We start from the raw sequence: 14,876 nt of genomic DNA, 5'->3' as shown, positions 1-14,876 counted from the left end.
GACAGAATAGTTCATTTCCTTTAAAGGTAACTTCTTACTGTTTCTTTTCTACTACCAACTGTGTTATCTTTTCTTACACAATGAAATGACAGACCTACTCTATTCTTATACTAATAGTTTTTTTTTTTTAGGATTTTTATTAGCAATCAGTATAAATTCAGTATATTGTAAGTCTTTTGGCTTCCTGTGTGAACTTCCGTTGACAGTTTCTCTTATCACTAAAACATCGAATTATATTTTTCTTGCTTCATCTAATACTCAGAAGCAAAGAACCTACCTGACCAATATCAAATTATATAAGTCCTGACACCTAAAGTCTTGCTGTCCTATCCTCAATGCTGTGCAGTGCTTCTGAGGTTTCAGTTTGTTTTGTGGTGACTCCATTGGCTCCTGTCTTCCTAAGTCTGCTGCTTCTTGGGCTAGCTTGGGAATTCTGTGCTATGGTGATATGTCTGGATACAGTTTATAAGTCAGCCTACACAGCCAAATTATGTGGCTTAAAGTAATTTTTATCCATCTTATTTTTTACTCTTAGGCAATGCGGAATATCAATCCCAGCACAGCAAATTCTCCAAAATGTCAGGTAGGCTCTTATCTGATGTTTTAGCCTTGGAAAAAAAAAAAAAGAGAGAGAGATATTAGGAAAGAGAGAAACTTGTGCTCCAGGGGCCTGTCCTCACTGAAGATTAGCCTAGGGTATAACTTTGCTATCTTTCTACTGAAATATTTAAGTTAATATTGCTGTTTCCAGAAAGTCTCCACTATCTGCTCCCTCCCCAATCCTCCCAGAGAGCTTGCTAGTATTCATTTTGATTCCGTGGAGGTCTTTTTTTATTCCACATTTGAAATATATTTTGTCTCAATTGTATATCCTATCAGCATTGAGGTCTGCCTAAGTTTTGTTTGCATAGCTTAAAAAAGTATCAGATTAATAATTTGAATAATAACAAAGATAGCACAGATTATTTACTTGGGTAGGCTACTTTAGGAAATTTTATTAAGAGTCATAATGATAATGTTAGGAAAGGAAAAATGCTTTCTAGTGGACATTCCAAAGAAAGAATATCAAAATTACTATGAGAGAAGAATCTGCCTGGGTAGTGTTTTAGGTTTCTTTGTTGGCTTTTATCAACATTTCTCCCTGATGAACCCCAGGGAATACTGGCTTGTGAAGGCATCTTACTTAGGTGGAAAAAATTATAGTTGTTTTTCTTTCTAACAGAGGCACTTATCTGACTCATAGGAAGAAAGTCATTCTTGAAACCAAAGAGATTCTCTGTGTTCAAAGTTCACAGGATTTGAAGGAATTGCTAGGGGATCATTGCATTTTTCTCAGGTGGGCAGAAGCAACCATGAAACACCTCATACCATTCGTAGCTCTTCTGCGCTAGGCTAAGTAAGTTAATTGTGTTAGAATCAGCATCAGCTTTGGAAGTGGGAGTTGACAGAATTTCACTCATTTTGGATACTGTTAACTTGTCCATTGGAGCAGAGTCAGACATAGTCCTCATAGAGACCAATTAACTTTGTGAGAGAAAAAACTCTCTTCTCTCTCTACCTCATTAATGCCTCCTTTAATCAAGAGATCAGATAAAGGAATAACTCAGAGTCATCTTTGCTAAAGCAGAGAGCACAGACATTCTTGTAATGAGGGCTACTAATACTTGACTGGGAAGAGCATCGTAGCATTGGATCTTTATACAGTGAAGACATTTTTTCCTTGCTTTTTCTTTAAAGTGTGTCTGAAAGAAGGCTTTTATTTGTGAATAATGAAGTGGAAACTAATATAGGAGCAGAAATTAAATGAGATTTGGGTTCAAACAAAAAGTTTCCCATGCCGAAAGTGTTTTAAAATTGTTGTTTTTCCTTACTGAAATCTTGAACCTGAAATTCAATAAATAAATTAAATACTTCTAGGTCTTTATTTCATACTTGAGAATAAGTGTAGTCATCAGGAGTTCTTAGATACTTTAGTAGAAAAACTTTAGAAAAGGTTACCCTTTTAAGTAATAAAATCTAAATTTACATAGTATTAAAAATGCAGGGTTTTGTAAATTTCCCTCAGCTAGAGCAAGAAACCTGTAAAAAATAGTTGTTGTTGTTGTTTTTTAATCAACTTTGCAAATGCTGGAGAATAAATATTAGTTTGTTATATAAGTTGCAGTGTCAATGTATTTACCTGGCACGATTGTGAAAACATCAATAAATGTATGAAATTCCAATATTGGGTTAAATTTGGAGTAGCTCAGATACGATGCATGGAATCTAGTAGTGTTTGTATAAAGAAAGCATTTGTGTTTTTCTCAGCCTACATATTTTCTAAGTGACTTTAAGGTAGATGTCAAGAAAGATTTCACAAAGATGGTCATATTTAAGTGAAGATGGCTTTAAGTAGGGTTACCAGGATAATTAAGATAGCCAGTAAGAGCTTTCCAGTCTCGAAGAGCAGAATGTGGTATTATAGAGGAATGATAGCAAAAAGAGGATGGATCCATTCAAAATCTGAGTGCTAGGCACTGTTGTTCAAAGTTTATTTTTTTATTTTCCTAATGGATATTAGTTTAGAAGAGTTAACAAGCAATGTGAAATCGCTGTCATTATTTTATATAATTCTATACCTCATATGCTTTGGTATATAATTCTGTACCTCATATGTGAGAAAGTACCAAACTTCAGAATGTTTACAAATTACTCATTTCAAAAGCTATCTTTAAGTACTTTCAAATAGTATTAACAAACATGGCTATATTGTAGAATTCTCCAGTCATATAAACTAATGTCAGTACAGGTAAGGTTAATTAAAAATTCTGAAAAATTAAGACAACTTAAGAGGCATTAGTATATTCTCTTAAAGATGGAAATTAATTTGTTAGAGTTTGTTCACAGAATTTTGGAAAAACTTGATCTCATAGAGCTTTAAATTTTTAATTTCATTTTGATTGTTCACTATTTTCATGTTTCAAAAGCAATTTCTATTAGAAAATAAAATTCTGAAACTATAAACATCATCTTTGCTCTGTGAGATTGGGCATGTAATGCTTAATATTCTAGTTATGTCTCTTTCTAATACATCGATTGCTCCTTTGTAAATGAGAGACTTTTAGAGAGTGGATGCATCCCAGCTTCTGTTTCAAGGCCTTTTGAAACAGACAACTTGAGGAAAGATAGTTTGCCTTGAGTGTAAATGTTTTAACCTTCTTGTGCTGAAGAATGTGGTACTTAAAAACCCATGCTTCCCTAATGAGATTAAGACTAAACTCTGCAACCTAGCTCATGGTCTGTGGTCAGTAGCCTTCTCTCTTTAGTCAAGCCAATATACTCTTCCTTCTGCTGAATGCCCACTCTTCTGTCTTCATGATTCTGTTTGTGAGCTTTTTTCCCCTCTTACCAATTAAAAGTTTCCATTTCCTTTGATCTAGGTCAAAACTCATTTCCCAGTGGCCTCATCAGAATTTTTGAAACTCCCCAGAAAATAGAAATAGGACTGTTGTATATAAAATCCTTTTTTTCTGAGCAAATAATTGCTTTAATCTTCATGGAAATTACAGTTATCAGTATTTTGCAACTAACGAATATTGCATAATTGCCATTTCTTATGGGTAATAAGACATACGCATCAAGGTCAGTCACTGGTTTAATGAGTAATAAAACCCCCACAGTATTTTTGTTGAAGATATTGTACTATGCCATTAGCCCACAATGGTAAAGAGGTTCAGCTATCCATAGTTTTTGTCAAATGGAGCAAAATAATACCACTGTTAGCCATGTGAAAAAATTGCCATCCATCCTTTTTTTCCCTGAATTTAATAATAGCAAAGAATTTGGCTCTTTTTTTTCCCCTCTAGCTGTCTTTCTTGATAGTAGATACTGAAAAAGCTGTTTCAGAATCCAATTAACAATTTTTCCAAGATTATCTCTCCTCTTTATGAAGTCCTAATATTGAATATAAACCATAGATTCATTTAAGTGTTTTCCTGTGAATATTTTACATTTTATATTTTTAATGGGCACATTGAAATGTTTGTGTAAAAGGGAGAGGGGAGATTAAGTCTTACACCCTGAATACTTTAATAGGTTGTATTTTTTTTTAATTAAGGTCACCATAATTCGAAGACTACTATAATAACTTTTATTATTTTAATTGAGATCATAATTAAGTAATACAAATTACACAAGACCTAATTCCAGAAATCTGTCAGAAAGACTGTTGAATCTCAGGATAATGCTGGGAACACCAAACTGCAAATCTACTTTGGATATCACTTATCAGAGCTTAGGATCATCGTATAGTTATCATAACTATCCCCCAAATTCATGTATACACATTTTTTTAGTCAAAAATGTTTCTGAAGTTGAAGCTACTTTGTAAATGGCACAAACATTGAAAAACAAAAAGTGTTCTAAACGTTGGCTAAATATTTTAGTAATTTCAGACAGAATGGAATATCTGTGACTGGTTAAAGCTATGGTGGAAAATGGGGCATGGCAAGGCCTATCTTAAATATTGAAAGAAATGGCTTTTTGCTCCCTATTTTTGGAATTGTCATCATAAACTTCTGTCACTAAGACGAACTGTGTATAAAATGTATATTTTTAGAGTTAGTCTCCATTTTTAAATTTGGATTTCTAGTTTACAAAACTAACCTTCCTTTTGATCACCCGGGGGCAGAGGGGTGGGGCCTTCATTTATGTGCCATATATTATCCAAAAATGGATATACTCTTACATAGCTCATTTGTTAAAGACAGAATTACTTTAAGAAAGTAAAGTTGACTTTATAATTTTAAAAATTTTCTGTAAATAGAATCATAACTTTTTCAGCTAGTAAGATTGTTTTGAGATTCATTCATGATATATCTATAGTTCACTCCTTTTTATTGCTAACTAATATTCTGTAATAGGAATGTACTGCATTTATTTTATCTATTTGCCTGTTGATAGACGTTTGAGTTGTTTCTAAATTACATGACTGTGTATACATGTGCTTTTATTTTTCTTGGATACCTAAGGACTTAATAACTAGAAATGTTCTAAATGTTCCTAGACTATGGACTACTTCTGCTTTTCTCCTTATTTTTCTAAATGATATGAATTCAAACCATCCATTTTATATAGGGTCAAAATACTTTACCAGTTATGCATTGAAGTGTCTCTTTATGCTATGGGAAATAATACTGCTATTTAAATGAAAGGAGAGAAATATAAAAAAGGGCTAGTGGCTTATGGCTACATCCCGAGTTTATAAAAGTCCACCATATAAAGCAAGCAAACTTGTCTTTTCCTTTATAAACCATCCTGGAAAGTTCCCTCCAGACCCAGCTGGGACTGGGTTTCACTTATGGTGCAGATAGCTCTGACTCAGTACGTCCCAGATTAGCTAAGATTTACAAGCTCAATGGGAAAAGCAACCACATTTTTGTATTATTACAGAAGAAAATAAGCTAAAAATATTTGTTTCATTTAGAAAAAGTCAACTACTACTGCAAAAGAACTATTTGACCTTTCAAATACAGAAGCATGATTAAATTTTGGCTGAATTTTCTATCAACTTGCATCTCCATTTTTGAAAGTCTGTCAAACTATTTTTTCTGGCTACCTTTGGGAAAAGAGAAGCTTAACGAACTTATATTTTTAGCTCAGTTTTCTAATTTTAGGCATTTGTTCAGAATAAAAAACTCCTTAGAGATAGATGTAACTTTCAACATGAAATGTTTCAACTGAAATCAGTTTTTGTAGACAATCCAGTTATGTCCCATGGCTTATTTTTAAAACAGTTATGCCAGATTTACCCAATGACAAAATAATGTTCCAGTTTATCCAAAATGTTTTGATAAAATTTATTGCACTAGAATAGGCTTATTCTACATACACACATGTTAGATAGATAGATAGATAGATAGATAGATAGATAGATAGATAGATAGATAGATACATAGATAGATACATAGATAGATAGAGGCTTACTTTTAAATGCATATAATAAAGTATATGAAATACATTTTTGATCAAAAAATTCAGATTATTATGTAGCATCACTTCACACTTTCTGTCTTAAAATAACTTCTCTGAAGTCACTAGCAAAAGGTCTATAACAGCTCAAACAAATTTTCAATATTTTACTTCTGAAATTCTTAATTTTATATGTGTTCACTTTCACATTTATAATCCTTGGCTAAAAATATAAGGAATTATAAAGTTTATTCACAATGAAAACCCATGATTTAATTGTTCCTCACTGGAAGCTGGACAGCATAGGGAGGAACTCTCAGCTCTGACTCCATTTTAAGTCTCCTTCAGAATCTGACTAGGTAAAGCAATGGAGCAGGACACTGCCCCAAATTTCCATTTTACTTCTAAGATCTGCCACCTTAAAACTATGTCTGTATGGGTGTATGCGTGCATACGTGTGTGTGTTTATGTGAGAAGTAGAAGTTACTTCTTTTTATATTCAGTTGAATTCCAAAGTCATAGATAGGGTAAGGAGGGGGAAATGTTAGGTGGTTTTCCTACCTAAACAGAGACATCTCTCTCTCCTATTTTTGACACTTTCTTTAAAGTAGCAACAGAGGTGTTTCATCTTCCTTATTAAACCCAATGAAATAAGTTATGTTTTACAGCAGGTGAAAATATTCACATTGGAATTAATGACTTGGAGAGTCAACTTTTACATAAAGCAATTTTGTCTTTAGCAAGTACTGAGCTATATAAGAATGTATCCATTTTGGGATAATATGTATAAGTTATTATACATCATATATCTCAGAAAAGTTATTCAGAATTTACTTAGGGCATCTAATCAACACTTCATTTTGCTGTAACCGGAAATTTTAAAAGTGAGTTGAACCTTCATACCTTGAATATGGTTTCTATAATTTGTATGTTATTTGGTTCATTGGCCCTATCACATTATATTTGTTTTCATGCCACATTCTTCCCTATTTGATTAATAATGCTACCACTCTCTTACCATCACCAGTAAATAAAGTGGCATTTTTTTTTTTCAAATTAAATTTAGATGAGGACCTAGGTTAGTTACTCTCAGTCATGGCTCAAATATGAATTTAATGAAAAATGTGTTCCATAGCCCTTCAGGGGTTGGATACCATCTTAGCAACTTGAAATAATTTTTCTTCTTATTCACGTCTCTAAATTACCTTTCTTTGTAAATGTGGATAGTTGGTTCTGCAGCATTTGTGACAGTAGAAATTCACTTGTTTAAGGCAGGAAAAAGTAAAAATTTGACAGCTTTGAACAAGCCAAATGACAAAATTGAAAGTAGCAAAAACATGGAGAGTTACACATGACAGCTTTAATCTCATAAAACAATCTGAAAAAAATGGGAACTTTATTAAAAAGAATAAAATAAAAAGTTGTAAAAACAACATGAAAATTACAGCTAATTTATTGAGTTATTTAATAACAATTTACTGGTTAGTATCATGGCACGTACTTGCTTTGTGCTGCAAGGAGTTCAAAACTCGGTACACAAACAGGAACATGCCTTCTTTGCTAGAAAACAATTGGGGCTCTTTTCAGGATATTCACAAATCACTTCCGTATTTTAAAGACCTGTAGTTTCTTCACAGACCTCTAGCTATCAGCCTCATCCAGAACCTATTTTATTCATTCTGAAATTTATTGCTATTTACATTGTCATTTCAATAGCAACATAAATTCTTTACAGTATTAGAAATTATTGTTTTACACTCCAAAATAGTCCATTCATTTATTCAGTGTGCCCTTAAGGGACAGAGAAGAAATAACTAATTACAATATGGTGTGATAACTGCTAATATCATATTACATACATATGCTCAGGGTGTTAAAGATGTAACATCTATCTGTCCAATCCAGAGATAGAGATGGGATCATCATGGAGAGTTACCTAGAGAAAGTCTTAAATGGAGAAGAAAAGTGATCTAGTCAAGAAGAGCATATGGAAAGACGTGGTACTAAGAAACAACATATACTACAGACCTTCAGGGAGTGCACAATCATTGTTTTAAAGTCACTTATCACTTCGCAAGATGAGAATGGGAGGAGTCAGAGATAGAAGATAGAGAGAAAACAAATAAAATGGATCCCCTGAAGCTACTGAGAGAATGGATTGGCCTTTAACAGGAGGACAGGAACCTGAGACTGGAAGAAAAGTTTCAAAGATTAGTGTGCATGAAGAAAGCTTTGTGGGAAACAGGAAGAGATGGCAGAGGGAGCCAGAAAATTGTGCCTCATGGCCCCAGGAAATAATAAGTGTCAACAAAAATATGGAGAAAAAGGAACCCTTGTACACTGTTGGTGGAAATGTAAATTGGCACAACCACTATGGGAAACAGTATGAAGTCTTCTCAAAAAATAAAAAAATAGAACTATCATATATGATCCAGCAGTTCCACTTCTGGGTATTTATCCAAAGAAAGTAAAAACACTAATTTGAAACACTAGTGCTGTTCATTGCAGCATTATTTATAATAGCCAAGATATGGAAACAACCTAAGTGTCCATCCATGGATAAAGAAGATGTGGTATATATGCACAATGTGATACTATTGTGCATAAAAAAAGAGTGGAATCTTGCCATATACAACATGGATGGACTTTGAGGGCATTACACTAAATAAGTCAGAGAAAGCAACCACTATTTGATCTCACTTATAAGTAGATTCTGAAAAAAAATAAACCAAGCTTATAGAGGACAGACTGGTGGTTGCCAGAGTAGGAAAGGAATTGCGGGTGGGTTAAATGTGTGAAAGGAGGTCAAAGGGTACAAAATTCCACTTACAAAATAAGTCATGGGATGTAATGACAGTTTGGTGACTCTTGTTAATAATACTTTATTACATATTTGAAAGTGGCTAAGTAAATCTTACAAGTCCTCATCAGAAGAAAAAAATCTATATTTGTAACCGTATGTAACCATAACAAGACTTATCACAGTGATCATTTCACAATGTACACAAATATCAAATCATTATGTTATATACCTGAAACTAATGTTATATTGTCAGTTATACCTCAATTCAAAGGGAACCAATAGATTGGAATAGTAGGAAAGAGAAGTAACTGGAGTCCTGAGGTTGGAGAGATGGTAGAGTGAGAGTGACATCATGCAGGAACTGGGTGAACAGAAAAATTATGATCCCAGACAGTGGGCTGAGTGCATTTAGATTTCTGGGGAAGAAATTTTACTTAGTTCCAGGGTGTTACTGAGGGAGTGCAGTTAATGATTGACTAATGGCAAAATGGTCAGTGTCATTACAATTTAGAGATCTAGGAATTTCAACCTGAATTATTATACAGGTTTTGTGCATGGATGTTGACAGTTCCCGGGTGATGGATATAGTTGGAAAGAAGTGAAACACCAATCGTTGTCCCAAACATGGCCAAAGATTTTAGAGATCGGTTTGGTTTTAAATAACAAGGCCTTTGCTATGCAAGTGGATGATTTTGGTAGGTGGAGATGAAGATCATTGGAATCCAGGAGGTCAAGGAGCTGTCAGGTTGAGTGAATCATTCACATAACAATGTATAAATAACAAGTTATAGCATCATGTCTTATAACTACTATAACATTGAAATAGTAATGAGCAAAAATGGTATTTTAAGATATTCACAACTACAATATGATATGAAAATGTCTTCTATTGATGAAAAGTCAAAGGTATAGTAAAGACTACTGCTTGTTGCCTATATTCGTAATTAAAGAAAATGCTAAATTTCACTTAGAAGTCAGTGAAAATAAAAGTGTAGGTTTTTTCTCCATCCAAATTCACAGGCCCTCTTTATTCTGTCATGATCCTCTGGTTAAGAAACCCCTTTTTAAGGTATACTATATCCAGAATGCATAAACCCAAATAAACAGAAGTGATTTTTGCATGAAGAAGAATTCATAGTCTAGAAGTGGTAGTGGAAAGCTCAGAGAATATATTTACTTCCCGTGTACTGGGTGATGACAGTGGGAGTGAGGGATCTGGAGATGGCAGTTGTGTACCTCAGTGAGCAGGCTTGGCTCAGGAAGGCTACAGAGGAGAGCAGCATCCTTCGTGATTTAAAAAAACAAAAACAAAAACAAAAACGTTTCAAGTTGAACAAAGTCAAGGGAGGAGAAGCTGATTTTTTAGCAGAGAAGATATTTATAAAATGGAAATTCTTAGAGAATGGAACAGTAAATGGATGAAAAGGTGAGAAAAAGGACAAAGTAGTAATAAAGGTATTAAGGTGTTGGCCAGAGGAAGATAAACTAGCCTCAGGGTCCCAGGCTATGGCTGAGGCCTGGAGTGTTCAGAGGCCTGTTGAGGCAGGCTTTCTGGAACTGTCAGGGTAGTAGTAATGGCCCATAGCTTTTGCTCAGGTTTCCAGATAGAATCCTGCTGAGAAATTGGTGGATGCTCCTGAAGATAGCTCAAGATAGAAAAACCTGAAGTTAAAATGAGATACTTAATAGCAACGTATAAAAAATAATGAGAAGGTAGGGGGGAATTGGTGTCTTAAAATAAATCATCAAATGTTCATTACTAGTGCAGAACATGTAAAACCATATGAGGGTTGGTGAGTAAAAATAAACTTTAGGAGTCTCTTTTAAAAGACCAGAGTTGCTGTTCTACTCCAAAGAAGGGATTTGGGAGTGTCTGCCAAAGTAAGGAAAATAAAATGATATTCACTAATAAAGTATATATGTTTTGAGGTTAATAAGACTAAATAAACTCTCAATTTATATAATTTACGTTCAGTCGAACTAGATAGAGGTTTTTTTTCTCACTGGGAAACTTATTAACTTTAAAATAGATGTTAATATTTAACTTTACGTTCACATGGTTACCCTAATGTGCATTTTATTTCTTTAAACCTAACAATAAAATTGTTACTCAGTAGACTGATTCTATTTGTGTTAATTTTTTCTAGGAATTAGCTCTCCGAAGCCAGTTACCGACACTAGAGCAGGATGGTGGGACTCAAAATCCAGTATCTTCTCCTGGGATGTCTCAGGAATTGAGAACAATGACGACCAATAGCTCGGATCCCTTTCTGAACAGGTTAGTGAGAGTTGCTATTGACCAATATCTAAAAAAGATCATGGCTTTGAGATTATTCTCCTTAGTACTTATAATAAGCTGTTTAAACATCTGTGTGGGCCAAAAACCATAGTTGTAAAGGAATCTCTCTGTAAATGGCAAGTACAATAAAACTTGAGACTAAAAGCTGGCTCCTGTGAGAGGAAGTAAGCTATTCAGACTTGTAGAAAGGGACATTTAATTCTAAGTCACATGTTTGCTTCTGCCTATACTATTGACTAACAGTTACTTAAAATTACAGAATCGGGAAGAAACTTGTGAATACCTTTAAAGTATTTAAAGGTACTTTGGTTTAGGAAAACCATTACGCTACCCATTCAGTTCTTACCAATTGAACTGAAAACCTCATGATCTTAAGAAAAACAAAATTTACTCTTCTGACACATACAATTTAAATTTCTGCCAAATATTTAGTGTTTTTATACAAGATTATATTTCTGAAGTTAATTAGGAAAGATTATAGCCACAGAACCTTTTTTTTTTTTCACAAGGAAAATTCCAAATCAATATAATTTCATTACCCATCTATTGAAGGCCTGTATTGATCTAAGGATAAACTGAGACCATTTAGAAAAATGATGGATTCTTTCTTAAAATTTTAATGAAAACTGGGCTGTAGTTTGAAATACTGTTTTCTAGTAAAGATCACAGAGTAGCAGATCATCTGTTTATTAATCTAAGGGAAGACTTCTATGTCTACTCTCTGTAGTGCCCCCAGTTTCTAAAACACATTAACTATAACATTTCTCTATTCAAAAACTTGATGGTTTCTCCCACTGCCTTTTATTCAACTTATACATATTTTTTAAGCTCTAAACCAGGTTCCCCTAACTTGCCAGGGAGTTGACTCTTCGCAGTGGTGCAACATCTCTTATCTCCCTTTTACTCTGAGAGCCTTCAAGGCCAGCTCTGATATCTCCCTCTACAAAACCTTTACACAGTACTTTTAAGCTCCCTTCTGTGTTCTAAAAGCACTGTGCTCACATAGCCCTTGAATAAGATTCATTAATGTATTTGTTCATCTCTCCCCTGAAGTTGTGAGCCTCTCAAAAAACATCACTTGTTGTTTTTAACTTCTCTATCCTCAGAGCCTGGTCTGATGCTGTAGTAGATGCTCAATGAATGTTTATCGAATGAGTGGGGCTGCAGGCAGTGGAGTTCTTCTGCAGGGAGCAGTTCTTAGTCAGGGAAATTATTCTGTGAACTCTGTCCCAAGGAATGCCCATGTGCTTCCCCTGTGGCTTAGAAAGAACTCTGCACAACTGGGTAAATTCAGCTATTCTGTAATAGTCTTGAGTGTCTGATGTGTGCCCCGAGCTTACAGTGGGAATAGAGTGATGGCTAGGACCAGGCCCTTGTCTCAGATCAGGGCAGGCAAAATAAAAACAAACCACATCCTGAGGCCACCTCCTATGCGGCTGCATTGTATACAAATGGTCTCAGAGGCAAAATTGTGTTTTCCTGGATCTGTGTGAGGCTTTTGAATCTTGCCAAAATGTGGCAGAAGCATTAGAGTAAACGAGTGGTTGCAGTATTATACAGAGTGAGGTGGAGGGAGAACAAAGCAGATGCATCAAGTAATTTAGGGAAGAAATTTGAGGGACTGAGCTTTCGACCTTGAGCAACTGTTGGTAGTAGTTTCTCATTTTTTAACTTTTGTGTAAGCTAAACAGCTACTTAAATGTCCAAGCTGTGAGAAAAGTTAAAGTTCACATCATGGTCAGACCCTTGAACAATTGCTTTGTTTCACACTTTGCCATGAGATTTTCTAGAATTAGTAGAACCTCAAATTTTATAGTCAATGCCAGCCGGCATCTGCAGTGTTCTATTTTTATGAAAGTAATGTTCTGGAGATATTTACCATACTTGTATGTAAATCTGGGAAACTTCCTTTAGCCTAAAGTAAAAATCTGTCTTGGTTCATGGTTTTCTGTTTTTCCCAAGGTGTGTGCCTTAATAGCTTTTTTTGTTTTTGCTTTTTGTTTTTTAATTACTTTTTCCTCCGGTTGGAACTCTTTAAGGATTCCTATCTTATGCTGAGGTATTTGGGTTTTATCTCCCTAAGCAGAAGCAAGAAGATCAAGCTATAGAAGTTATCAGCAGTGACTCATCTCTTTTGGCTCAGCCCAAAAAGGAATTCTGGTTCTTTATTTTGGGTTGATTTTTCCTTGGCTTAAACTCTGCATCAGAGCTAGGAATTTAACATGAGTCTAGTGCAGACCTATCTCACTGCCACTTAGAGTTTGTATTTTTTGACCTATGCCTCTGCCACTACCACTTGAGGAATTGAGAGACCTTGAAACAAGGGAGCTATGTGGATCCCCAGATTCAAAATGGTATTACAGAGAAAATACCTATACAGAGAATTTTCTGTCAGCTAGAAAAACTAAGTATTTCTTTTTTACTCTCTAGCCACCAACCAGAACCTTAAGAGAGAGATGTTGGCCCTTTAGAGCTGCCGGCTTCAATTAGGATTACCTCGGCTGTTTCACTTCATAGCCTGAGGGCTGTGTATGGGCCCTGAAGGGAAGGGTGCTTGTTTCACATGTTGCAGGGCAGGAATTTTCACTAATCCTCTTTGAGAATCATGTTAGTGCTCATCAGGTGTTTGTTTTGTTTTGTTTTACCTTGATATATATATATTTATATATATATTTTTTCCATTTTTGTATCGGTCTTTAATTCTTTGTAGTGGCACCTATCACTCTCGAGATGAGAGTACAGACAGTGGACTGAGCATGAGCAGCTACAGTGTCCCTCGAACCCCAGATGACTTCTTGAACAGTGTTGATGAAATGGATACAGGTTGGTACTCTTTATTCCTCTTAGGAGTCTGACTTTCAGACAGACAAAGTCATTGTATGACCAACTCTAATAAGCTATTATGAGCAAAGATTATTCCGAAGAAAGCCATTAAAATCCTGTAAACTTCAAATCAAGCTGGCTTTGTTTCTATATAGCAGTTTGTAATTTAAGTCTTCTCAGTTGCAACATGTCATAAAATCTTAGCTCTATTTAAACAAAACTGATGACATGACTTATTTTAGCATTTAAAATACTGGATTAGTTGGCAAGGCAATTGAAAACCCTCTTAGATTTCTCTATTATTATAGATTTGGAGAGAGCTTTCTATATGTGATTCCATGTGTGCTTTTCTCTTTTTTATGAGGGTTTTTGGTCCTACTTAGGTGTTATGGGGCTCAGCAAACTAAATGGGAAAGGCTAGGTGATGGAGCTCACTTACTTTGTTGTTAGCATAGTTACAGGGGTCTTGCGGGAGTTAAGAAACACCTGCTTCACAGGGGTAATTAAGAACCATTTCTCCTGTGGCTTACCTGGTGACCACTGATTGTCCTGGACTTGGCAATTATCAGAGGACATGAACTGGCAGGGAAATGAAACCGACCTCCAGCTAGCTGGTTCTTTCGCTGACAGTTTCAGGAAGTGTTTGGCAAGTGTTTTGTGCCTGAACTCATCTAGCTCATGGCTTTGATGCTTCTTAGAATTTCTCCCCAACCCCACCTTCATCTCTGCTCTTCTAAATCTTAAATCATCCTTAGGAGTCACTTCAAACCCATCTCATTCAAACACCTTTCCTTACTCCTCTGTCCCCCATTTCTCTCTCCAAACCCCTATAGCATGTAATGGTTTACATTAGTTTTTCTAAAAGCATGTTCCATTGAAGCTCTAAGGAATGTTAATGTTGTCATGTGTAGAAAAGGTTTTGTGGCCAGGTAATTTGGAAAACCTAGAGCAGAACTAGGAAGATTTATTTATTCTAGGATTCCTGGGAGGCTTGTTTTGCTA

At 35.1% G+C, this 14,876-nt stretch overlaps 1 protein-coding gene across 12 annotated transcripts in view; it reads left to right on the top strand.

Moving 5' to 3' along the window:
• YAP1 (Yes1 associated transcriptional regulator) overlaps positions 1-14,876 on the top strand; it is a 102,740-nt gene that overhangs the window by 83,267 nt on the left and 4,597 nt on the right. For 6 of the 12 annotated variants that reach the window (XM_039881948.1, XM_039881958.1, XM_039881957.1 and 3 more), the window contains 3 exons: positions 536-583; positions 10,900-11,030; positions 13,762-13,874. In XM_039881948.1, coding sequence (XP_039737882.1) covers positions 536-583; positions 10,900-11,030; positions 13,762-13,874 — 292 coding nt within the window. The remainder of the gene's footprint in view (positions 1-535; positions 584-10,899; positions 11,031-13,761; positions 13,875-14,876) is intronic. The other 6 variants (XM_039881953.1, XM_039881960.1, XM_039881959.1 and 3 more) reach the window with 1 other exon arrangement.

Source organism: Pteropus medius, unplaced genomic scaffold (assembly GCF_902729225.1).
Source record: "Pteropus medius unplaced genomic scaffold, Ma_sr-lr_union100, whole genome shotgun sequence".
In the NCBI taxonomy this organism is placed as follows: Eukaryota; Metazoa; Chordata; class Mammalia; order Chiroptera; family Pteropodidae; genus Pteropus; species Pteropus medius.
The sequence above is the reverse complement of the archived record's forward strand: the minus strand, read 5'-3'. Positions and strand labels throughout refer to the sequence as shown.